General features: G+C 34.7%; 1 protein-coding gene across 2 annotated transcripts; it reads left to right on the forward strand.

Annotated features, from left to right (window-relative positions):
* The first annotated feature begins 530 nt into the window (after positions 1 to 530).
* DNAJB14 (DnaJ heat shock protein family (Hsp40) member B14) lies at positions 531 to 27,203 on the forward strand. 2 transcript variants are annotated; one of them, XM_024736036.1, is made up of 8 exons: positions 531 to 627; positions 873 to 1,044; positions 7,409 to 7,554; positions 20,048 to 20,233; positions 21,781 to 21,875; positions 22,694 to 22,803; positions 23,647 to 23,819; positions 26,625 to 27,203. In XM_024736036.1, the coding sequence occupies exons 2-8, from the start codon at positions 890 to 892 to the stop codon at positions 26,747 to 26,749; spliced, it is 990 nt and encodes a 329-aa protein (XP_024591804.1). In that variant the 5' UTR covers positions 531 to 627; positions 873 to 889; the 3' UTR covers positions 26,750 to 27,203. The 2 variants fall into 2 exon arrangements, with proteins under 2 accessions (XP_024591804.1, XP_024591805.1); XM_024736037.1 differs by lacking the exon at positions 531 to 627 and having other exon boundaries at positions 814 to 1,044.
* Positions 27,204 to 27,557: the final 354 nt, after the last annotated feature.

The raw sequence follows: 27,557 nt of genomic DNA on the forward strand, positions 1-27,557 counted from the left end.
TGTTTTTTCAATGTTTAGTTTTAACTCATTGTGGGAAGTTTCAAGCATACCCAAAAGGAGAGAGAATAGTTTAATCAATCCCTCCCACCCTCCCATCTTTAATCATTATGAATATACATGGCCATTCTTATTTCATATATTCTCTCTACCCTCTTCTGTGCCTCTCCAGTATTTTCTAGGAGATCCTAGACATATACTGTTGCTTTATGGACTCAGTTTAGATTTACTCACACATTACCACAGTGTTTGCTCCACAGTATTTGGACCTCATGATGTCCATTCCCTTTTACATCTCAGCCTGTCTGCAAGCATTTTCCTTTTGTTCAAAATATGTATTTTAAGTATCTTCTAGTGAAATCTTAGTGGTAAATTTTCTCAGTTTTTGTTTGTTTGAAAATGTTTTTATTTTAATCTTATCTAATTTTCAGAAAATTAGTGCAGAACTGAAGTTGACAGTTATTCTCCCTAAGTATTTTGAAGATATTACTCACTTAGCTGCCATTGTTGCTGCTGAGAAATAAATAGGAAGTCTAATTTCTGTTTCTTTTTAGGTAATCTCATTGGCTACTTTAAGGACTATCTTTTTCTTTGGTATTCTGCAGTTTCACCATGATGTGACAAATAAAAGTATGTCATAAGTTATTGGATGATAGTAATTTTGAGTTACTAACATTAAACTTCTTAATATTCTACTTCTGAATGGTGATCAGTAGTCTGTCAACAGCTAAGTACATAAGGGAATGCTTGCTATTTATTTTAAAAGACCCTATGGTGTATCTTTCTGAAGTACACAATTTGTCAGCTTTATAACTTTTTTCTCAAGACCACGTGTATGTAAACAGAGATAGTATGCTTTCTGTATCTTTCCACAGCACTATTGGAAATAATTATGAAAAATGGAAGCACTGCTGGAAATAGCCCTCATTGCCGAAAACCGTCAGGTAGTAGTGATCAAAGCAAGCCTAACTGCACAAAGGACAGCTACTCTGGTAGTGGTGAAAGTGGAAAAGGCTACACCAAAGACCAAGTAGATGGAGTTCTCAGGTAGGAATAAATAACTTATGTGTCCATTATAACTGATACTAATATAAGTTTAATGTCGTAACACCTAAAAAATGGGTTTGGATTATAATTCAGTAGCAGAACAGACATTGAGGAATTGAACTCTGGGTGTCTTATGCTTTATATTCTTTATGAAATCAGTCTGTAAATTACCAACTCTGGAAGTTTCCATCTTTTAAAGTAACTATAAGCCACAAAGCTACTTTGTGGCTTATAGTTACAGAAAGAAATTTTTTGAGGCAAATTGTTTCAGTTTTTGACACAGTACAGTGTTTAGATAACAATATTGAAAGAGGATAAAGAATTGTTTTGTCATATGTATATATATATGAAAGCAGGAGAATTTCATATGAGAAGAAGATTGAGGGCAACTGCAGCAGCATTTTCAATTTCCTACTTATATTAATGAAGGATCGTTTTTTTTTCTGTTTATGTTCTTTCTTTAAGGCTATCTTTATACATATGCAAACACTATAACGTCCTCTCCTTTTAATATTTTTCTTACTCTGATCATTCTGTCTCAGTGTTTTAGTTTTACTTCATGATACACTTCTACTTAAAGCAGAAGAATTAGGTAGAATTGGAAAATTAGGAACTGGGTTTTGGAGATTGACTTTATTAATTTTATAATTAAGAAAAGATTTTCTGGAAAGAAAATGAACTTCTGAGTATGAAACACTAGAGAAAATACTGTTATGGTCTCCTGCTGTAGCTTAAGGAAACTGTATTGATGTTGTACTGAAATTGCTGTCTAAGGAAACTGAAGTATAAGGATGAAGGACTCTGAACAGTGATTAATCGGATAATTCAACATAGACAGTGAATAGTACAGTGAACTAGCTTAAGTGAAAAGTAGGTAAAGCTAGTTTTCTTTCTCTTTTGACCTTTCTTACCTATTTCTCTTTTAATCTTATTTTCTTTCTTTTTTCACCTTTTTTCCCCCCATTCTTACTTTTAGTTAATTCTTTTTTACTCACCATAATTTTGAATTGAAGTTATTTTTAAATCAAGTATCGATGTATTCATATTGTGCTTTTCTTCATATATATTCAGATGCTAAAGCTTGAATGTAACATTTTATCTGTGTGACCACAATAAGAAACAAAGACTCCATAATCATGGTAAAGGATATTTGGTTAGCCTGAATGGTAGTGAAGTACTTTGAGAATTATAAATAATCTTGCTAATGACTTTTATAACAGTAGTATTGTGTCAGAGGTGGCTGAATAAGTGAGATAAGTGAATAAATGAGATCCTTGCTTTTGAATTTCTTTAAGAAAAACCTTTAATTAAACAGTTTGCTGAAATGTGTTTCAGGAAACCACATCTCTCCAAAAACAAATTTTATTTTCTTGTAGAAATTACTTTTTACTGGGAGAACTTGTTCTCAGTAAAAGACCTAAATAGAGTGAATTGTGTGAAAGATGAAAGATGATAGTGGGTGCAGATCCCCTTTGTATATGGCCAGAATTGGACAGATGGAAATAAAATGTTGAGGGAGTTCCTGTCTTTTGGGTCTGTGTTCTCTATGAAATTGGAGATGAAGTTATCCTCTGACAGTTAGAAGAAAAGAGATGAGATTGAAAGCTTGAGAAGAGTGGTAAAGGTATAGAATATTTGCAGAGGGGAAAGGCAGATGGAATGGGAGGATTGCTGGCTAGCACTGTGGACCCAGCCAAGTTTGATACCGAATTTTTATGGAGTACAAGTATTAGCTTAGTAGTATACCTGTATTAGAGATTGTTTCTCTTATCAATAATTTTAGCATACCTTTTTTAAGTTAAATAAATGAAGTTTTTGTCCTTTGGGGATAAATATGATCAGAACATTCTTTAATAGAACCCCTAAGTTATTCAAAGTATTTCTCTTGGTATCTTATACTGAATAAGAGTTGCTTAGCTAATCATGTAACACTTACTCGTTATATTAGCCTTTGTAAGTGTCGTTTTAGTGGGGTAACAGATCACCAGCAAACACTTACATGCTGTGTGTTTTTGTTTTTGTTTTACCTATACACAGGGGATTTTTCTGAAGAAAGCCATGTTATCTTGGTTAGCACGATTATGCAAACAAGTTGCCCAGTGACAGTTTGGCTCAATGGGAGAAGCCATGCAATAATACTGCATCCATTGCATAAGTAAGAGCTAGGTTACAGTAAGACTGAAGAAAAAGTGTGTAACTTTGTAAAAACTCATATTCTGTGAAACTAAGCACTGTTTGTTGTCTTTGCATTGAAATATATTGAAAAATTACAGAGCAAAAGGTGTCCTGGATCTAATTTAAAGAGACTTTTAATATCTCATAGAAAAAAAGCCCATCTTTTATTTTAAAAATTTACAAGATCAGTGAGAAATCATTAACTGGCCATCATTATATTTATCAATTAGGAACACTTCTGTATAACTGTTAAAATTATTTGAATTATGGGGATTTCATTAGGATTGGATTTAAGCTGTAGTTCTTTAAATGAAAAGAAAATAAACCATTGTGCTAAATTTATAAAATAAATAATCCTTTGTCTCAGGAGTAAGGAATTATTTTCCTAAACACCAATTAAATTTGAAGTTTATTTAAAAATCATCTATAATATATGAAAAAAAGAATAGAAAGAGACCCCTCCTTCCACAGCCAGAATGCCTTCTCACACATAAAGGAAGACATAAAAGTTGAGCCATGCATACATCTCCCCTGTTGAGCTCCCAGACATATCTTTCTGGCCTTTTTGCACAATATTTTCTTCCAAGGCAGGTAATAGATTACCTCTTTTTTCTTTTCTTTTTTCTTCCTTCCTTCCTTCTTTCCTTCCTTCCTTCCTTCCTTCCTTCCTTCCTTCTTTTTTTATTCTTTGGTGAGGATGGTGAAGAAGATTTGAATCTTTCAGTAAGGAGCGAACTATAAAAAAATGTGACAAATGCAGTTAGTTGGTGAAAAGGAGTATAATGAACAATATATAGAATAAAATTAATTTGTGAATGGTAATTTCTCATTTAGGTGTGAAAAATTAAGTAAATGAGTATATTTGTAGCGTTACTTGAGATACATACTGTACAGCTTGTCCATTGGTAATGTTGACTTTATACCTCTCTGCTAGCTTCTCAAAGAATTTCTTCTCTAATATATGATGAAAAATTCAGTGCAAGGAAGATATGGTAGAGCTAGATACGGCTAAGAGTTAGTGAAATAATTGTTTTTCCTACCTTTTTTCTCTTTGTGACGGTATTTAGCTTTATGACCCATCTCTAGAAGACTGGTGAATCTCTAGAAGGTGAATTCCAACCTAATTTCCCTATACTATCCAGCAGCCCTCTACTAGACTGCCTTTTTCTATTGCCTAGCCTTTTGTGCTCAGGAAATAATCAACAGAATAATTTTATAGGATTAATCGGGTACATAAGGAAACATCTTAGGCATTCAAAGCAAGTAGTAATGACTTTAGGATTTTTCAGTGTTTTGTTTATCACTGCCTTTTGTCTTCTGTGTTCAGATAGTGTCTGTCATATTTTTAGCTCTGGTCCTTGTCCCACAGTCTATTCCAAATTGATTTTTTGGTGCCAGCTATATTTTTCTTACAGCACTTTACTGTCTTTGGTCCAAAAATGACTTTTAGATCTTCACCATTTCTGCCCTCAAATTGTACTAGTCATCCATCCATTCAACACATACGGTGAACAAGACACAATCCCTGCCTTCAAGGGGCCTAATAGTCTGGAAAAGCAGGCGAACCTGTAAACTGATAGCTGTGGTACATTTAAGATAATTGCTGGGATAGGGCTAAGTTCAGAGAGCTTTGGAAGAATATAAGAGGGTCACCAAACTTAGTCTTGAGGAATCTGAGTTCTTGAGAAAAGAAAGAGCTCAGCTGAGGTCTGAAGACGTTGTAGAAACTAACTAAACAAGAGGAGAGGCAGAGAAGGCATGTTTGGGGCACCAAAACCAACAGAGAATCTGTTTAAACACTGATTAGAAGAGCAAATAGAAGGAAGTGGATGGTTGGTCTGGAGTCTGAATGGGCTCCTTTTCTTCTTTATTCTGATTCTGAGACAGCAGGATTTTCAAGTCAGACAAACTGAGGATTGAAGCTTCACTTGTGACGCCTTTCCTAATCGCCCTATTTAAAATAGCAGGCCTCTCTTTCCATTCGCTCTTTCCCTTTGCCACTTCATTTTTCTCTAAACATATATCACCATATGATGTCATATGATGTACTTCGTATTTACTTCTATATTTGTTAATTGCTTATCTCTCTCCCAATTGTAAATTTAATGTGAGGAGGGAATTTTTGACTGCTTTATTTACCACTATAGTGTCTGAAGCAGCATCTAGCAGAAAGTGGATATTCAGTAAATTTTTGTTGAAGAAATAAATTCTGGTTTGCATCTGTTACTTGGTTATATGACATTTGGCAATTTACATAACCACTCGAAGCCTTGATTTCCTCATTGGTTAAATAGGAACAATATCTACCTAATGAGGAGTAAATGAGATAATTTGTATAAAATAGTCAGCATAATAAGATTCTACGATTCTTTACGTGAAATTTTTGTGGACCAGATGTAGTTTGGAACTCGAGATCTTCATATTTTCAAAAAGTAATAAGGAGCATATGTTATAGATTACATAATGTCTTAGCAGGGTCTGGTAAGCAGCCCTAACCTAATAGTGCCATTTCTGCAGCAAAAGGTACAAATATCACACTTGAATGTGATAAATGAAGACTCTATAGCAGCTTCACATCAGTTCAGTTTTGCCTTTGAAATTTTGCCTCTGAAAGTTTCCAAGTCAGGTTTTTGCAGTCAAGTTAGTTATAGAATAACTTCCATTTTTCAGAACTTTATGGATGTTGGAACATGGATGTGGGGTTGTGGATATGTGCCTGACACACAGTAGGTGTTCTGTACATGTCGTTCTTCTCTTTTTTTCTATCACATAGTTTCTTAACATATCTAGGAGAATGAGTCTCTACACAGGCAGTGATTGTTCTCTGTTTCGTTCTCTAACAGATCTCAAGTGCCCTGGGACGTAGTTCATGCTCAATAAGTATTATTGACTAAATAAAGGAAATGTCATGTTTATGAAATTATTGACTTGTGTTCATGTTTATTAAGTATCTAAAGTAGAAAAATCTAATTTTAATTATTATTACTCTGAAGAAGACTGCCTAACAGATTTTTGTTGTGATTATTAAAAAATTCTATAATATTTTCAATGTGTTCTTTTTTTCCCCTTGTTCATATAACAAATGATGAATGCTTTCATTATGAAAGGAGAGCTAAGGTTCATTTATTCCATAAATATTTACTGAGAACCCATCATGTACCAAGCACTGTGATGGCTAATAGGTTTAGTAGCGAAATACAATCAATCTTGTCTCTTTTCTCTGAAAATTTCAAGTCAGCCTTTGCAGTTCTTTAGCTGTCAGGGAACAATTGTGCCTCAGATCCTTTTACTTCTTACTACTTCTGTCATCAAGGCTCTCATACATGGAACACATTTAAAGTTATATAGTACTCAACAAAAAGTGTTTAAAATGTAGCTGTATTTTAGTGAAGAAAAATTTTTAGGCCATGGGACAATGTTAGCATACAAAAGGATTAGTATTCTCTGCTTCATTCAGAGTATTTCTTTTCCTAACATACTTCAAAGACTCTGGGCTTAAATGTTGCATATTTAGGGTTATAAACATGTAAGTAATCATTAAGAGTATGTTCATCATAATGAAAATCAGGTGTAACAAATACTTTTGAGTCCATGATGTATTTTATTATGAGATTGTATCTTTCATAGAGACTGACACAAATGAATTCTCTTTATCATTGCCTAGCTGAATTAACTTGCCTTGACATTGAAGCCATAGGGTACTGTAATTGCCTACATGCACTAAACTGCTGCTTTGATATTTGGTTAGGTTACATTATGCAACAATAAAACTCTTGGAATGCAATGCACATTAATCTTTAGCTGTGACATACTTGCGAGGAGTTTTGGAATTTATGCACTTAAGAGTACTATAAAATTGTTCTTACTCTCTCCTTTTAGTTACAGTGTGTGCTCTGTCCTTCATCCACACTTGTTATGAGCTTTGCTTTACTTCTCTGTAGTTGTGATAAATTGCACCAAGGACATTCTTATGGTCAATTCTTCTTAGACTGGGAGAGGTTGGAAAAATGGTCTGTTATTGAAAAAGAGAATGGAGCAATAACCCTTAATGGATAAACTATAATTTGATGTCGAGAAAACAGTCCACAGACAGTTCTTTATACTATTCTAGTAAATAAAAAAATAGAGGTATTACTCGAAGCTCTTCCTTGAAGTTTACTTACAATGTAACACATTCTCTTGTTCACAGCATAAACAAATGTAAAAATTACTATGAAGTACTTGGAGTTACCAAAGATGCTGGTGATGAAGATTTGAAAAAAGCTTATAGAAAGCTTGCTTTGAAGTTTCATCCAGACAAAAACCATGCACCTGGAGCAACAGATGCTTTTAAAAGTAAAGTAAACCTTTTAAAGCAATTTTCTAAGCCCTTTTCAGAATCCATTTTACACTGTTTCAGAATATTAAATTCTGCCTTTAGACTGGTGCATTTAGAGGCCAGCATAAGCAAGCCTCCTCAAAATCCTTTAAAACTTCACGGTTAACTTGTTATACCAAGAGCCAAACAAATGCTGTTTGGCTTCACAAAAGCAACATGTCAGTTTTGGCAGAGTTCTAAGTAACTTTTCTAGATACCCGTGCACGCCTTCTAGTTTACTGCACACAACTAGTGTGGTGATTATGCATGAGCTTCTAGCGTGTTACCAGCTGGTTCTAAAAGAACTAAAAGCAATATATTTTTTATGAGTTTTTAAGATATTAAAGACTGTCTAGAATTGAGAAATTACTTGGAATCACTATTGGTCCAGTATTCTTCTATTTCTGTTAACTCTGGCCAATTTTTGCATATTTTATATGTAGTTCTAACTACTGTGATTTTTTTTCAAGAATGTTTCTTTTCTCTTGGCTAATATTTTCTTCATTTTCTTTCTTATTATTTCAGTTTTTTTGCCAATTTAGTAAATAAGTGTGAGAGAACTGGTTTTATAATTCATGTTTATTACAATTTATTCATAATAGTTAACTTCTGATTCATAGGGAAATGCTTACATTTGCGATTATTTGTTCTTGTGAATTTGGCATTCATAAAGCCAATGTATGTTCACAGTGAAATGCTGGGGTCTTGGAATAACAGGAAGGAGATAATCATTTTAAATGTTCCTAAAAGATAGATGACTCAATTGTCATTCATAAAAATACTGTTAAAATTGTTTGCAAAACAGTTTTATTTTTTAAAAGAAGTTGGCAAGCAAAATACATTTGGGGATTATTAATATTTTCCAGTAAAAGCAGCTGCCAAAGTGGTGCTGGTGAAAGTAGACTATCTCTGTGACAGTGAGCGCCTTCTCTGTCTCCTTAGATTAAAAGTGGTGTGTTGAAAGCATAGGAAAAGCTGCTTTACTCAAAAACACTAACTTTAGCACATATTCCCCCCCAAAGTTAAAAACCTTTTTTTCACTTTCTGAATTAAAATCGTTTAATTTAAAATTTTTTGTGTTTTTAAGATGTCTAAACACATTTGGCAGTGAGTTATTTGCATGTTTGTGATCTGTTAGATGATTTCAGTATTAATTCTTCATTAATGTTAAGGACATTTAACTGCTTCTTTCTCCCATTTCTGTATTGAAGTCATGTTAGCATTATCGGTCTTAGAATAACAGTAAGTGAACCTACCAATATTTTACAGCCTGTGTTGTGTTTTGAAGATGTGAGCAACACATATGTCACCCCACACAGACACTTAGAGGAGTTTAACAAAGGTGATTGTTCTTTGGTGTGGTACATTTCAGAGTCTAATACTACACTTTGCAAAACTAGAAGCTTAATATTTATCAACATGCTTGGCGGTGATTAATCTCTAGAGGAAAGGCGCACATTATTCAATAAATAGGGGGTTATTTGTAAGTCAGAATGCCAATTTATTAACTCCAAAGAGGATCATAATAGGGTGGTGGTTGATGAACCCATATTTCATTGAGTGGAAACTACATAGAAAACCAAGATTGTTGGGACTTCCCTGGCAGTCCAGTGGTTAAGACTCCACGCTTCCACTGCAGGGGGCCCGGGTTCCATCCCTGGTCTGTGAATTCCACGTGCCGCGTGGCATGGCAAAAAAAAATAAAGAAAAGAAAACCCAGATTGTAAGCCAGAGATGCTTGGTGAGCAAAGGTAGTTAATTAGAAAATATTACTGCTAGTGTGTCAGCACACAGAAATGGCAGGTTTCATTCATTGAACACATAGGACCTTTTCATTACCTTCTGAATCGTCTTATTTTATTTTTAAGCATTTGATCTAAATTTCTGTGTTTGGGATACCAAGCTGTTTATTCTAAGTAAAGACTATAGTTTTTTGTTTATATGAGAGGTAAGTATAGATTTATTGCTCTGTAATTGCCAAAATACTTTTTACAGAAAATGGAAACCACTTGTTTTTTATATCTTTCAAGCATAGAAAAAGAGGAGATAATTGGTTACGGAATTAAATTAGATAGAAGAGATATTTTCATTTGTGTGTTTTGTAAAACTTTAAAAATAAAAGTTTACTATCAAAGAAAGTAGACTATGGGCTTCCCTGGTGGCGCAGTGGTTGAGAGTCCGCCTGCCAATGCGGGGGACGCGGGTTCGTGACCCGGTCCAGGAGGATCCCACATGCCGCGGAGCGGCTGGGCCCGTGAGCCATGGCTGCTGGGCCTGCGCGTCCGGAGCCTGTGCTCCGCAGCGGGAGAGGCCACAGCAGTGAGAGGCCCGCGTACCGCAAAAAAAAAAAATAAGAGAGTAGACTAAATGAACTCTTAACTTCATGTAGCTCTTTCTTTGTTCTTTAGTTAGGTTTGTGAGTTTCTCAAAGCAGAGAATATTTTATTTACATCTAGACAGTGACTTGCATAGTATATATAAACGTACCTTAAAAAAATATTTGAATCAAATGGATGCCTTTTCTTCTGTCTGATGTGGATATCTTCAAAACATGCCCAATCTACCTTGACCTTCAAAGACTCCCAAGTATTTCAGAGACTATTTGAATAGTACATGTGCCTGTTTACATATACTTGAATATAATGACAAGGGCATTGATTAGCTGTTTATATGTTTGCTTGATAAATAATAATGGATCAGATGCTACTGCCTGTGTTAGGTTTGGTAGTTCAATATTCTTAACATCTAGAGTGAATCTATAAGAACAGAGATATCAGGTCTACCCTATGGGCTAATTCTGAGAGAAATACAGTAAGAAAATATGAGATATCCTCTTACTCAAAGAATTTGTAATTTTTGAGGAGGAGACAAGACTCACACAGAACATTTGGAATAATGGTAATACCTAACATTTGACAAGCATTTTATAGTTTTTTCATTCCTATTTTTAAAAATTTAATGCTTATTAACAATCTTCTGAAATAGATGGGAACCAGTGTCATTCTTTCACAAATAAGAAAATTGAGGCTCAGAGAGATTAACTGATTTACCCAGGATCTCCCAGAAGACTGAATGTAATTAAATTCAAAACATAGAATAAAGATGTCTGAAGAAAAGTCAGAAAGATAAAGTAGAATTATAATCAGAGTAATTGGAGAAGCCATCATATAATTGGTGAGAATTAAGAGTTTACACAAAGTGTGTATGATTTCTACGGTTAGCGAAGAGAGAAAATGGCAGAAACTTGGATATGAGAATGACGGAAGTGTTTTAAAAGTCAGTGACGGGCTTCCCTGGTGGCGCAGTGGTTGAGAGTCTGCCTGCCGATGCAGGGGACACGGGTTCATGCCCGGGTCCGGGAAGGTCCCACATGCCGTGGAGCGGCTGGGCCCGTGAGCCATGGCCGCTGAGCCCGCGCGTCTGGAGCCTGTGCTCCGCAATGGGAGAGGCCACAGCAGTGAGAGGCCCGTGTACCGCAAAAAAAAAAAAAGTCAGTGACAACATCCACTTTCAGGAAGATGGAAGAGATATACTTTTTCCTCTTCCTCACACTAAAGTGCAACTGGATATTAGTTATAAAATAAAACAAACATAAGAAAACTGAAACATAGAGGAAAGAAGGTAGACCAGCTAAGGACCTTGGGACCCAAAGAACAACATGGCAGTGTGTTGCTTGGGTTTCATTTTGCCTTTTATGTCTTAGACTGGGTGCTGGAGAAGCAGATAACCCAGAAACACCAATGAGCACAGACAAACAATTCCCAAGAAAGGCCTGCTGTCTCTAGCCAGACAACCCAGAAAGGGGCAACATAGCAAGACAGAAAACTTTTAAGCAGTAGCCGTTCTACCGCAGCCAAATACCACAGAAAAAACTGTGGCCCCACCCACACCCACACCAGCAGAGGCTGAGAACTTATACTGTCACCCTCTCCAGGCTGTAATGAGAGGCCCTACCCTCCCAACTGGGGTGGTAACAGAGAAGATTGAGTAGGGAGCTGTTACTTCCACTGCTACCAGCAGTAACAAGGTATCCCTTCCTCTCCCCCACCACCTGGGGTAGTGTTATAAGTGGCCTGGAATTTCACTGCCATCCAGAGGTAAGCAAAGCCATATCATTGTGGTGTCATTAAAGCCACCTGGGGAGCAATAATGAGGCACCCTTCCTTTTTCCAGCCAAAGAGATATCAGTGGATGCTTGATTGGGGACTGGAAATCCCATCCCTGCCCATCAGTGATGAGGAGCCTCTTCTTTCAGACGTCATCAGAGGCCAAGGGGGAAACCTCAACTTCTACTCCCACCTTGGAGTAACAAGGTGGTATCCTCACTTCCTGTACCAAACAGGACAATTAAAACAGAAGCTTTAGAAAGGTCGAGAGCCTTAAAAGATAATAACCTCAAATGATCACAAATCAATTGAAAATCACTTACTATACTAAACATTAGGAACACTTCAAATCAAATTTTAAAAGTCAGTCAATAGAATTGCACATGAAGATGACAGAAGAGTTAGAATTGCCTAACAAAGTCTTTAAAGCATCCATCATAAAAATGCTTCAATGAGCAATTACAGATATGCTTGAAACATTTAGAATAAAAGTCTCAGCAAAGAAATAGAAAGTCTGAGCAAATAAACAAAAGGTATAAAGAATCAAATAGAAATTCTATAAATTAAAAGTGCAAAACCAAAATGAAACTAGCAATGAATAGCATAAACAGCAGAATAACAGAGGAAAAAAAAATCAGTGAACTGGAAAATAGAAAAATGGACATTATTCAGTCTGAACAGTGGAGAAAATAGACTGAAAGAGAAAAAAGGAACATAACCTCACGTACAAGTGAGACTACAACAAAAGATTTCACATTCTTATATGTTTCCTAGAAGAAGAGGAGAAAGAGGGCATAGCTGAAGAAGTACTAAAAAAAAATAAAGGTTGAAAACTTCAAATACTTGACAAAAGATATAAACTTCTGTAATTTAAGAAGTTGAGTGAACTCCAAAAAGATAAGCCCAGTGAAATCCACACCAAGACACATCATAGTCAAACTTCTGAAAACTGAAGATAAAGAAAAAACCTTGAAAGCAGCAAAAGAGAAGTGACACCTTACCTATAGGGGCAAAGCAATTCAAATGACAGTGAATTTCACATCTGAAATCATGCAGGCCAGGAAGAAGTGGCACAGTTTTCAATACTGAAAGAAAAGAAACTATCAACCCAGAATTCTATACCCAGCAAAAATATCTTTCAGGAATGAAGGGGAAATCAAGATATTTTCAGATGAAGGAAAAATAATAGAATTTGTCATTAGCAGACATACCCTAAAAGAATAGCTAAAGGAAAATTTCTAAACAAAAGGAAATAATAAAAAAAAGGAATCTGAAATATCAAGAAGGAAGAAAGGACAGCATAAGCAAAAATATGGGTAAATGCAATATACTTTGCTTCTCTTGAATTTCTAAATTATGTTTGACATTTGAAGCAAAAATTTTAATATTATCTGATGTGGTTCTCAATGTATGTAGAGAAAATACATAAGGCAGTTACATTATAAATGGGGAAGAACAAAGGAAAGTAAAGAGAAGTAGAAGTAAGGATTTCACAGTACACTTGAACTAGCAAAGTGATGATATTAGTAGGCTGTGGTAAGTTATGTATATATAATGTAATATCTAGAACAACCACTGAAAAACTGTACAAAGAGATAGAGTCAGAAAACACTAGATAAATCAAAATGGAATTCCAAAAAGCATGTTCACATAACTCCCAGGAAGTCAGGGAAAAGAAAACAGAATAGAAAACAAAAAATAAAATGGTAGACATAAGCTCTAACTTATCAGTAGTTACATATAAATGTAAATGATCTGAATATATCAATTAAAAGACAGATCGGCCGAGTGAATTAAAAATATATGACTCGACTATATGTTACCTATAAGAAACTCACTGCATTTATAACAATATAGACAGGCTGAAAGTAAAGAAATGAAAAATGATATATCATGTAAACATTAATCAAAAGAAAGTGGAATCGCTGTATTAATACTAGAAAAAGTAGAATTTAGACTAAAAAAATTACCACAGATATTATGTTATGATAAAGGGACAATCCTTCAAGGGGATATAACAATATAAATGTGTATGCACCAAAAAACAGATGCAAAATATGTAAGTCAAAAACTAATATAACTGGAAAGAGAAATAGGTAAATTCACAATTATAGTTGGAAACTTTAGCAGCTCTCTCTCAACACTTGATAGAACAAAAAGACAGAAAATCAGCAAGAATATAAAAGAATTAAACACCACTATTACCCAAGAAGATTTAATCAACATTTATAGAACACTCCACCCACCCAACAGCAGACTCTAAAATCTTTTCAAGTGCTCAGAACATACTCCAAGTTAGACCATGTCCTGGATCATAAAATAAATTTCTACCCAGTTAAAAAACTGAAATCATACAGAGTGTGTTCTTTGACCACAATGAAATCAAAATAGAGTCAATAACAGAAAGATAATATGGGTAAAAGAAATCTCAAAGAGAATTTTTAAAAAATACATTAAACTGAATAAAAATTCAACATATCAAAAATTCGAGGGAACCAGCTAAAGCAACACTAAGAGGAAACATAACACTTAGTGCATGTGTTAGAAGAGAGGAACAGCCTTAGTCATCTAGGCTTCTCCTCATGAAACTAGAAAAAGAAAAGCAAAGTAAACCTAAAGCAAGAAGAAGGAAGGAAATAAAGGTGAGAGTGGAGATCAGTAAAATTGAAAACAGAAAAACAATAGTGAAAAGCAGTAAAATTGAAAACAATGAAACAAAAGAACTAGTTGTTTGAAAAGATCAATAAAATAGACAGACAAAGGGAAAAAAGAAGACAATTTACTATTATCAAAAATAGTATCAGAAACAAGGATACAAACTCTGCAAACATCAAAAGGGTAAGAGAATACTACGAACAGCTCCACACACATAAATTTACAACCAATTTTTTGAAAATTGAAAATGATCAGAACTCACTTTGAAGTAGGTAATATGAACAGCCCTATAGCTGTTAAGTAAACTTGTAATTAGGAAACTCCCAAAAGGAAATCTCCAGGCTCAGATGTCTTTATTGGAGAATTCTATGAAACTTTTCAAGAAGAGTTAAAACCAGTTCTACAGTCTCTTCCTGAAAATAGAAGAGAAGGAAATATTTCCCAGTCCATTTCACAAAATAATTATTACGCTGCTCTCAAAACCAGTCAAAGACACTGCAAAAAAAGAAAACTACAGGCTAATATCCTTCATGGAATAAACCCAAATATCCTTAATAAAATATCAGAATTCAACAATCTTTTAAGGGCTTCCCTGGTGGCACAGTGGGTAAGAACCTGCCTGCCAATGCAGGGGACACAGGTTCAAACCCTGGTCTAGGAAGATCCCACATGCCGCGGAGCAACTAAGCCCGTGCGCCACAACTACCGAGTCTGTGCTCTAGAGCCCGCGAGCCACAACTACTGAGCCTGCGCGCCTAGAGCCCGTGCTGCATAACAAGAGAAGCCACCGCAGTGAGAAGCCTGCGCACCGCAACGAAGAGTATCCCCCACTTGCCGCAACTAGAGAAAGACCGTGCACAGCAACAAAGACCCAATGCAGCCAAAAATAAATAAAATAAATAAATTTATTAAAAAAACAAAACAATCTTTTAAAAAAATTATACATCCTGACCAAGTAGAGTTTATTCCTAGGATGCAAAGCTGGTTCACGATTTGAATATAATCAGTGTGATCCACTGTGTTAATAGGCTAAATAAGAAAAATCTTATTTTATCAGTCAGTGCAGTAAAAGCATTTGAAAAATTTCTCCACTCATTCATGGTAAAACTGACAGGAAATAAAACACTGATAGAAAAATAGTAATTCCAAAGGAAACTGCCTTAAATTGATAAACGAGCAACTATGGAAAACCTACAGTTAACAGTATACTTAACAGTGGAAGACTTAATGCTTTCCCCCTAACACTGGGAACAAACAAGAATGTCCCCTTTCACCACTCTTAATCAACATAGTGTTGGAAATTCTAGTCAGTGCATTAAGGTGAGAGAAGGAAATAAAAGGCACACAGATTGGAAAGGAAGAGATCAAACTGTCCCTGTTTGCAAATAGCATGATCATGTATAAAATCCCCATGGAATGTACCAAAAAAAAAAAAAAAACTCCTAGAACTAATAAGTGAATCCTGCAAGATTTCAGGGTACAAGATAAACATACAAAAATCAATTTCTATTTAGCATATTTCTATATACTACTAGTGAACATGTAGACACTGAAATTAAAAATACATTACTGTTTACAATCACACACACACAAGAAATACTTAGCTGTAAATTTAACAAAACTTGTATAAGATTTGTATGTTGAAAGCTACACAATACTAATGAAAGAAATCAGAGTATCTAAATAAATGGAACAATATATCATGTTCATGGATTGAAGGACATGGTAGTAAAGATGTCAAGACTCCCCAAGTTGATAAACACATTTAATACAGTTCCTGTCAAAATCCTAACAAGACTTCTTTGTAGATAAGAGCAAGTTTATTCTAAAACTCATATGGAAATACAAAGAACCTGAATAAATAAAAATGGTTCATTAAAGGTAAGGAGTAGGAGTAATTAGTGTACCTGATTTTAGGACTTATTTTATAGCTACAGTTAGCAAAACAGTGTAATATTGGGAGAGGGATAGACACATAGATCAATGGAACAGGACAGGGAACCCATACAATATGACAAAGGTGCAAAATAATTCAGTGGAGAAGAGATAGCCTTTTCAGCAAATGGTTTTGGAGCAATTGGACATTCATAGGTAAAACAACAACAACAAAATTTAACCTTGACCTAAATCTCATGCTTTATATAAGAATGAATTCGACATGAATCTTGAATATAAATATAAAACAACACTTTAACTTTTAGCAAAAAATCATGGAAGCAAAACTTTAGAATCTTAGGCTATGCAGTGACTTCTTAGACTTAACCTAGACAGTTTATAAAACAAAAAGTGGGTAAGTTGGACTTCATCAAAAATTTTTTTGTTTGCTCTGCAAAGATGCTATGAAGTAACAGAAAAGACAAGCAACAAGATAGGAGAAAATATTTGCCATGCACATATCTGACAAAGGACTAGTATCTAGGTTATATAAAGAACTCCCCAGGCTTCCCTGGTGGCGCAGTGGTTGAGAGTCCGCCTGCTGATGCAGAGGACACGGGTTCGTGCCCAGGTCCGGGAAGATCCCACATGCCGCGGAACGGCTGGGCCCGTGAGCCATGGCCGCTGAGCCTGCACATCTGGAGCCTGTGCTCCGCAACGAGAGAGGCCGCGGCAGTGAGAGGCCCGTGTACCGCAAAAAACAAAACAAAACAAACAAACAAACAAAAAGAACTCCCCAAATCCCAAATTAAACAGCAGACAACCCAATTAGAAATTGGTTAAGAGACATGAAGAGACATCCCACAAAAGATTAAATATATACACATGGCAAATAAGCATGTGAAAAGGTTTCTTAATATCATTCATTAGCCATTAGGGATAATGCAAAGTAAAACCAAAATGAGATATCACTACACACCTATCAGAATGGTTAAAGTAAAAATTAGTAAGAACACCAAATACTGGTATGGATGCAGAGTAACTGGATCACTTATACATTGCTGATGGGATATGAAATGACACAGTCACTCTGTAAAACAGTTTAGCAATTTCTCACAAAACTAAGTATTCAACTAATAGCCCAGCAATTGCATTTCTGGGAATTTATCCCAGAAACAAAAATTTATGTTTACACGTACATGAATGTACATAACAGGTTTTTTTTTGTTTTGTTTTTTGTTTTTCTTTTTGTGGTATGTGGGCCTCTCACTGTTGTGGCCTCTCCCGTTGCGGAGCACAGGCTCCGGACGCGCAGGCTCAGCGGCCATGGCTCAACGGCATGTGGGATCTTCCCAGACCAGGGCTCGAACCCGAGTTCCCTGCATTGGCAGGCGGATTCTTAACCACTGCGCCACCAGGGAAGTCCCTACGTAGCAGTTTTATTTGTAGTAACCAAAAACTAGAAACAGCCCAGATGTTGTTCACTGGGTTATTAGTGAAACAAACATCCATACCATGGAAAACAATAAAAAAGGAATGAATGGCTTACATAACAGCTTGGATCCATCTCCAAAGAATTATGCTGATTGAAAAAAGCCAATCTGGGAGGTGTCATTCTATTTATATACTGTATTATTCCATTGATATAACATTCTTGAAATGCCAAGATTTTAGAAATAGAGAATAGAGTGGTTAGTTGTTGTGGGGATTTAAAGAGGGGATGGAGGGGAAGGAAGTGGGTGTGGTTATAAAAGGGCAACCTGAGACGGTGATGGAAATGTTCTATATCCTGATTATATCAATGTCAGTATCCTATCTGTGATACTGTGCTATAATTTTATAAGATATTACCATTGGGGAAATTAAGTAACAGGTAGAAGGGATCTCTTCGTAATATTTTTTACAACTTCATGTGAATCTAAAGTTAACCTCAAGATATAAAAAGTGTGATTAAGGAAAAATGAATAAAGCAGAAGGTATCTTTTAGTGAAGTAAATAACACTGAGATGGAAATGTATTTTGTGAGGCTTTTGAATACCAAAATAAATTTTGGTTTTAATTCGTAAGATAATAAGGACCTGAAAAAAAAATCTTGATTATAGGTATAGCACAAAGTAAGTGAATAGAAGATTAGTCACAGTAGATAGAATAAATTGTCTTACATATACAATTATGAATTATGACAATCTTTCACAAATATTTTCTAAAACATCATAATGTTTGGAAGTCATTTTCTTAAAAAGCAAAGCTTTAAAGATAGAATTGGGCTGCCAATATATTATTAGTATAAAAAGTAATAGCATTATGAACCTGAAATAGTCCTTTTAGTGCATAGAGGCTAAATCCTAAAACTGATATTATTACTGGAAGTACAACTTTGGCAGATATTGAAAGATATACTTCTTTTTTACGTATGTGTTAATACCTTGATGGTGTTTATAAGTACATTGCTGGGATCTCTGATTATGCTTCTCCATTGGAGCAGCATTATAAATGATTGCTGTATTTCTGAGTCACAGATCTATTTGAAAATCTGAAGAAGGTTTTGGACCATCTCCTCAGATAAATGGACCATCCACCTAATTGTTCATACCATAGGGTTCACAGACCACCTGAAAGCTATCTCTGAATCAGAAGAAAGGGTCCAGAGTATCTGTATATGATTAATTTCAGTGTGATATGTAGTCATCCAAAAACAACTACCATACCATAGGGTTCACAGACCACCTGAAAGCTATCTCTCATTCAGAAGAAAGGGTCTAGAGTATCTGTATATGATTAATTTCAGTGTGATATGTAGTCCTCCAGAAACAACTACCTAATGAGCATGTATTTGCTTGCACAGTGCCTATGGCAGCCACCACATGGGATCTCAAAAGTATTTAAAAAATAATCCCATATGCAAGAGGTTTATGATCCAGTTTAAGAAGTAAGCTGTTCTTATAAAATGATTAATTATTAGATGTTTCAGAATATGAATAGAGTAATTCTTGCATTTTGATTAAAGCATTACAGCTTTTGTAAATTACCTCGAGAAGACATTTTGGTAATTAATGTGCTCTTTTGGACATGGGAGTATGAGGTAGGCAATAGAATTCTTTATGAATATCATGAAAGTAGCAAAGTGAGATAGGAGGACTAGAGATATGGATATATGGATTCATTCAAAACAAATTCAGTCTCTATGCTCTACCATGGGGATATTGCAGTGAAAACTTAGATACAGTCCCTACCCTCATGGAGTTGACAGTTTAAGAGAAATAAATTGTTCAGGAATAAAATGAAGAATAGCTTACTCTGGGCTGGAGTGTGCAAAAAAAGGTTTATGGTGTAGGTTGCATAGAGTTTACTTACTCTCCTAAAATAAATTTGATCTTGAACAAGTTTCCTAACTTTTTTGAACCTCAGGCGGCTCATCTGTAAAGTTGAGATACTAATGGATAAAGTAATAAGATATTGAGGTCAGAGCCTGGTAGTTGGTGGCTACTGCTATTACTATTGGTTTGAAGGGCAGTAATGAATGACTACATTGGGATACTCAAAAAAAGAAGCAGGAAGTTAGGGGAGCACAATGGTAAGAAAGCAAGATGAGCATTCCTTTATGTTCAAGGCAGTAGGGAGACTTGCCTGGATAATATAAAAAATTGTATTGGGAGGTAATATGTGTAATTGTAAGCAATGTATAATACCTTTAAAAGAAATTGTTACTGTCTTATTATTTTTTTGATTAACCTCAAGTCACTTTTTGTTGTTGTTTGACAAACAGCCTTTATATGGGGCAGTCTTTTATAATATAAAAGCTTTGCTTATCAACTTTTGCTCATTACTTTTTCAGAGATTGGAAATGCTTATGCGGTTTTAAGCAATCCAGAAAAACGAAAGCAGTATGACCTCACAGGCAATGAAGAACAAGCATGTAATCAGCAGAACAATGGTAGATTTAATTTCCATAGAGGTTGTGAAGCTGATATAACTCCTGAAGACTTGTTTAATATATTCTTTGGTGGTGGATTTCCTTCAGGTATTTTAATGTTAGTTATAAATATTTGTACTTTATGAAGCTAGAGATCATCACCTCCAGTTAGGCTATTTAGAGATTTATGTACCTTCTCCCTGACATTTTCTTATAGTATTATGATCCTGTGATGGTTTTTCATGAAGATAGAAGAAAATTGTTAGACTTATTACCTTTATTGTAAGTCTGTCTTTTTTCTAGAACATACTTTATTTTTTAAAAGATGTTGTGTATTTTACATAGAGCTGAAGAAAGGATCTGTAAGTAGGAAATCCAGTGGCAATGCATTAGTTAAGTGCCAATACAATTGTAGGAGGTAACCTGTACCTTGAAAGACTTTGACATTGGTTCTTTGAAGATCTTTGTAGATTTCATTAATAATATTGTAGATTGTTAATATGGATGTATGTGGAGGTACTGTCCATTGAAATGTCTGAATCATAAGTTACATATAAAGTAAGTGGGTTTTAAAAAATTACATTAAGATACAAATAATTTCTTAAACTACGCTATCAAAGTAAAATACTCTAGAAGTACTACTAAATGAATAGATTTTTAGTACCAGCATAAGTAGTACTGTGTTTTACTTACATTTACTGTAAGTTGCTTGTGTGGAAATTAATTTTCTTTAAGAGTAGCTTCTCTAAGGTGTTTAAAATTATAGGTCCAGTCTTGTTTACAGCAGTAACAAAAGGTGCTAAGTTAAACATCCCATTCAAAATTAGGATAGTCTTTATGAATGTAGCAATATAATTTGGCCTGGTAGTCCTGTCTGGATATTATTGAGAAAGATTGTGATCATTGATAAGGCATTTTGTAAAGCATCCTTGAAAGAAAGAGGATGTGTAAATACAAATTAATGACTGAAAATATAACCTGCATTTTGACATACTAGGATACATAATTACCTCTCACAAAAAAATTATTCAGACTAATAATTTTGACTAAAAATATGCTGGGAACAATTAGAAATCTTTCAGACAATAGTGAATTTTTCTGATAGTTGATTTGCAGTTCTTTTGCTTGTTATAACATAGTTTACTTTATCAGTGATAGCCATTTCTGGTTGGTCACCTTTTTTGAAAACAACTTGAATGTCCATCAACAAGAAAATGTTTGAAAATTGTGGTCCACCTGTACCATAGTATATTATACAGCTGTTTTTTAAAAAATGAATCAGAGCATGAGCTTTTGATTTCTAGAAGTACTTGTGATTCATTGATAAATGCAGAAAGCAGAGTTTCAGATTAATGATCCAAGGTTTGTAAAATCAACCAACCACAGCAAAAGTCCTCTCTGTATGCAGTATTAGGGAGGACCTCTCATTCAAGTTTTCATCAAGAAAGCGCTTCTCCTTAGTTTAAGGGAAGCAAAGAAGAATCATTCCTGGTTTTGTCCACCCTTCACTCACAAGAGGAGAGGGCAATAAGCATTCATTACTCAAACATGCATTGTTTTAGTAATTAAAATAAATAAATAAAAATATAAAGGAAAATATGATTTTTCTGATGATAATTGTTCTCCCTAATTTAACCTTGCTTTTAATTTTCTAGGTAGTGTACATTCATTTTCAAATGGACGAGCTGGCTATAGCAGTCAACATCAGCATCAACATAGTGGACATGAAAGAGAAGAAGAAAGAGGAGATGTATGTTTATGATATGATTAGAAATCAGAAAATGGCAAATTTCAGCTCAGGAAAAGCATAGAGTTGTCTGAAAATAGGGCAAGTTGTTTTAAAAGGAAGTGATGAGTTTTCTTTTACCAGAGGTGTTCAATAGAGACTAAAGAATCCTTAGGGATATTGGGGGAGCAGGGGTAGAAGTCAAGGTGAGGGGTGGTTGGGCAATATGACACCTTCACATTTGATATTCTATGATTCTAATGAAGGTAAACTTGCAGTGTGCATGTTCTGAATGTAAATTCTTATTGTTGGTTCTAAATAATTTAGAATTAACACTGAAAAAATTAAATTAGAAGTAACTTGCCTTACTCTAATGCAGTTATACCTAATTGCATATAGCTGTTAAATTACGTGAAGGAGAAAGGTAAATGGAAAGAGCACTGGACCAGAAATTAAAAGGTCTGGTCCCCAGCTGTGCCACTCTCATCAGTGTCCATGTTCCACCCTCAAATCCATGATAAAAATAGTTTTGCAACCTGCTGCGTATTGATAGAGTCTCTGTGTACGAAGAAAAAGAGGGAGACAGAGAACGTCCTCATCTGTAAAATGAGATCAGGTTATACCAATGTTTTCCAAATCATGATCAGGATCTCTAGGTGAAGCACCTAAAAAGTTGTATTTTAAGAATCACCCCAGGACGTTGGTATGATCAGGCAGATTTGGAAGCACTGAACCGATGATCTCAAATGTCCTTTCTTCCTCTAAAAATGTTTGACAATTGTTGGATTATTGACAACTAAAGTTATATTACAATTTGTTATTCTTTGATGATTTTTTTGTAGGGAGGTTTTTCTGTGTTTATCCAGCTGATGCCCATTATTGTATTGATCCTCGTGTCATTATTAAGCCAATTGATGGTCTCTAATCCTCCTTATTCCTTATATCCCAGATCGTAAGTAGCTCAGTGAAGTTTTACAAAAAAAGAACTCTTGTTTCTTACCTAACTAACTTTAAAGGGCCTTGTGCTCTTTTAAACTTTTAAGTGCCAAATATTCTATTACTACATGTGTACCTGATTTTAAAATGTCTAATTTTAAAGGTAGTTTACTTATGCAATAAGTTTGTATTGTGTTAGTTTACATTTCTGTTCTAATGTGGATAAAGACAGAAGTGTTACGTTCGAACTTGATGGCAATTTAATGTAATAGGTAATGTGTTGACATCAAAGACAAAAAGCTTTAGAAGACTTTAAAGACAAAAATAGAGTTGTGATTGATCTCACATAGGATTTGTGTCGTTAAATAGGATATGACTTCACTCTTCTGTTTATAAAATATTGATTAAATAAAAGCAAACATTACTTTTTTGTTATGTGAGGTATTTTTCCACAATATACTTTATATATAAGTGATCAGGACATATAGCAAATTTAATGCAGCATACCTTCCAAAAAACTTTAGTGTAATACAATGAATATAATGGAAACTTTGTAAAATCATATTGCTAGTGATTATATAGTATTAAAAACAGATTGGTCTAAAAATAAGAAGTGATTTATTTTTTACAAATAAGTTTTTTATTAACTAAAAATTGAGAGAACTTACAGGAACATAATGTATTAAAATATGATTACTTTTTTATGACATAAGTGGTGGTTTTAGGTAATTTGAGATGATATTAAATATTTGATTACCAATATTGACGTTTTAATTATTTTTATTAGCTTGATTTGTAGAAGCAGATCAGAATGTACAATTTTAATTAAAAAAATAATGATCAAGCATTTCTTTTACAGTGGATCAGGGCAAACGATTAAAATGCAGACAGAAAACTTGGGTGTCGTTTATTATGTCAACAAAGACTTTAAAAATGAATATAAAGGAATGTTATTACAAAAGGTAGAAAAGAGTGTGGAAGAAGACTATGTGACTAATATTCGAAATAATTGCTGGAAAGAAAGACAACAAAGTAAGTTTATCAAATATTTAACATCTAAAAACTTATTCAGAGTCTTTGGAATTGATTACTGTAGATTTCCCTACTCAAGGAATGTTCTAGAATTGCCTGGCACATACTCGGAGCCCAGTAGTTAAATGAGACAATATGTTTTACTGTACATGTGGTCTTATAACAGTATTTGGCACATGGCAAGAACTTAATAAACGGTGTTTATGTTATTGTTCTTAATAAATATTTGATGAAATAAGTAGATAATATCAAATTTCATTGTATTTAAGATGTTGTCAGTTGTAACATGCAACATTATTTTATGTACCACTAAGAAAGAAAAAAATCCTGGTATAAACTGTGTCATCAGTTTTAATATGTATCCTGTTTCAGAATTAAATTTGAAACTCTTCATCAATTTAGCTTCAACAGGTAACACTTAATGTACAATGAGTTTTGTTGACATTCCACTTTCCTTTACTTATTTTGTAGGTAGAGAAGTTCTTGTGAACACTTAATTTGTTTAGGCTCTTCCAGCCTCAGCTTCCTTAATTTAAGCAGTTATATCTATAAAAATATTGACTATTGACCGTAAGAATCTGCTGAGATGCTCCATGTGAACTGTTATTATAGTTTTTTGTTTTTCTTACTGTTCCAAATAATAATATAGACCATATAGTGTAGACATTGGAATTAAACGGGCTAAAGTTGAATCCTAGGTCTGAAATTTTTAACTGAGTGATTAAGGCCGAATATTCTAACCTCTATGAATTTATTCCCTCGTGTATAAAATGGATGATGATGATGATGAGTGGGTACAGGAAGTAACTATAATTTATATAATGCCTATTTTTTCAGTCATGTCCCAAGCCCTTTATATATATTAACTCATTTAAGCTCCCTCCACAATGACACTGTGAGGCGATTATACCCACTTTACATATGAGGAAACTGAGGCATAGAGAGATTAATTAGTAACTTGCCCAAGGTCATTGAGGTGATCTGTGATTCAAAACCAATTTGCTTTCATAATCTAGGCACTGTGCTTCACAGTCTTCTCTAATACCTAACTTTATGGGCTTGTTGTGAAAATTAAATCAGGCAATAGTTGAAGTGTTTCACATGTAGTAAATACTCAGAAAATGGGAGCAATTATCATCTCTTATTCACTAGGGAAAATTTGATAAAACATAACCATTGTATACTTCTAAGAGAGTTCTTATCTCTGGCATTGGTTTCTTCATCTATATACTGATAGTTAGAGGAGAAACCTCCTTGGTTTCTAAGTCTCTGAGTCTGTGAATCAGTATGTTCTCAAAGTGGAGAAGGTTACATAAGACCAGTGGTTTTTCAGCTGGGAATGATTTGCCCCTGCCTCCCAGGGGACATTTGGTAATGTCTGGAAACTGTGTGCGTCAACACGGGGTTGGGGTGGAAGGGATTGCTACTGGCATCTGATGGGTTAAGGCCAGGGATGCTGCCTAACATTCTAGGATGCACAGGACAACCTCCACACCAAGAATTATCCAGCCCCAAATGCCAGTATTGCTGAGGTTGGGAAACCGTGCATTAGCCAAAGGTCTTAAGGGAAGTATTTCCCAAATTTTACTTATTTAATTTTATTTCACCTAATTTTTTGATCTGTAGCACCTTGCACAATTGTTGGTACAACATAGGCAGAGTAAATTTTTGATGGATATATGAACAGTTGGATGAATGATTAATGAATTCATATGAATGAATGTATGAAAGACTTGCTTATTTTTTGCTAAAAGAATGATGAGCACATTAGATATCTTATTTTCAAATACAAGTCCTAGTCCGCAGCCAAATACGGGTGATTTGGGGGTTATGCATACTTACATTCTATTACCTTAAATAAAAATTGGGAATTGACTGCATAAACAGAAAGAAAGAAGGAAAGATATTCATGTTTATGAATGAGTGTAATGTTATGTTTAAAGTGCCAACTCTGGGACTGTCTTGCAAGATCCTGTCTTCACCAACGCATTACCTAGTTACTTAACCTCTCTAAATCTTAGTTATCTTGTCATTAAAATATGGACCATAACAGATAATATATGGTAACACTTAGTGTAATGTCTTGTACCCATAAGTACATAAGTATTCTATATTATTATTTTTTATTATTATTTTTTTTTACTCCATCCCTAGCATAAGCCAAGTAGTTTTTGTGGCATAATTTAGTTTAATCTTTTAACAATCCGACAAGATCAACATCAATAGTTTCACAAAATGTGAAGAATTGGTCAATCAAGGTGAGGGGTTTTAGAGTGTTTATTGTGGTACTCAACTTGTGTATGTTTAAAATTTTCAATATACAATTCAACAAATTCAGTGGAGCGGGGCTTACTCTTTGTTGCAGTGCACAAGCTTCCTGTTGCGGAGCACTGGCTCCAGGCGTGCTGGCTTCAGTAGTTGCAGCACTTGGGCTTAGTAGTTGCGGCACGTGGGCCCTAGAGCATGAGGGCTTCAGTAGTTGTGGCACACGGGCTCTGTAGTTGTGGCGCACAGGCTTAGTTGCTCTGCAGCACATGGGATCTTCCCGGACCAGGGCTCGAACTTGTGAACCCTGCATTGGCAGGCGGATTCTTAACCACTGCACCACCAGCGAAGTCCCTCTGTGTTTGTTTCACATGGTAGGATTCCAAATGGCTTTTAGGTCTAGTACTTGGATTTCTTTAAAACAAACAAACAGTTAATAGAAATATATTGAAGGACTTATATGAAAACATCTTTGAGTTTAAACAACTAGTTGATCTAAATTACTATTTACTTAGAAAATTTTTTGGTTGTTGTTAACAGAAACAGATATGCAGTATGCAGCAAAAGTATACCATGATGAACGACTCCGAAGGAAGGCAGATGCCTTGAGCATGGACAACTGTAAAGAATTGGAGCGGCTGACAAGTATTTATAAAGGAGGATGAACTGGAATTTTATTTATACCTTTTAGAGTACTCTCTATTTTTTCTGTAAGTAAGTTTAGTTTCATCATGAGAGCTAAAGAAAAAGATTTGATGTTGAAAACTAAACTGAATAGTTGGTCCCTGAAATCTTGGACTGTTTATGACCTACTGGCTCCTTTAAATAGTAAGAAACTGAAAACTAAAATTAATATTTTAGTTATGCTTCTGCGGTTATTTTCACTTTAAAAGCTTATATGATTCCTAACTAAAAATGTCTTGAGAAAGGATTATCACACCTGTAGCCATTTCTGGTTTTAGATTCTCAATTTCTTTCCCTTGTCATGTAAATATTTATGGAATGATCGTTTTCTGTATATACAGATTATTGCCTTTTTATTTAAATTCTTTTGGTGTTTAGCTCCATGAGACACTTTAGTTTAAAGTGATGGAATAAATGTTTTATGACGAAATTACATTTTCCTTGTCAGATGTCCAGTGTGTGGAGGTTGCAATGAAACTTTATCAAAAAGAAAAGAAAAAACAAAAGTTGTTTAACTTTGTGTAAAATCTTGTAGCATTATCAGCGTAGAGGGAATCGATATTTTTAATATTGCCATTATATTCTAAATTATATATTGAGATAAATGAACTGGTGTAAAGTATCAGTTTGCTATTTATTTAGTTTTATGAATTGCTAAGCCATGCATAGAAATGAAATGCTATACTGATAGATTTTAAAGAAAATATGAGGAAACGGCTCTATAAACATTAACCAAAAAGGGTCTTCAACAGTAAATTGCAGTTATGTCATTTGCAATTCCAGTAACTA

The sequence above is a fragment of the Neophocaena asiaeorientalis genome, unplaced genomic scaffold, assembly GCF_003031525.2.
Source record: "Neophocaena asiaeorientalis asiaeorientalis breed wild unplaced genomic scaffold, Neophocaena_asiaeorientalis_V1.1 scaffold7, whole genome shotgun sequence".
Taxonomy (NCBI): domain Eukaryota; kingdom Metazoa; phylum Chordata; class Mammalia; order Artiodactyla; family Phocoenidae; genus Neophocaena; species Neophocaena asiaeorientalis.

What these genes read in the sequence shown, in the direction of transcription:
- DNAJB14 (XM_024736036.1), top strand. Translation starts at nt 890, where the DNA reads ATGAAAAATGGAAGCACTGCTGGAAATAGCCCTCATTGCCGAAAACCG. An exon ending in CAAGTAGATGGAGTTCTCAG is followed by an intron (nt 1,045 to 7,408) that starts GTAGGAATAAAT and finishes TCTTGTTCACAG; the next exon opens with CATAAACAAATGTAAAAATT. An exon ending in AGCAACAGATGCTTTTAAAA is followed by an intron (nt 7,555 to 20,047) that starts GTAAAGTAAACC and finishes TTACTTTTTCAG; the next exon opens with AGATTGGAAATGCTTATGCG.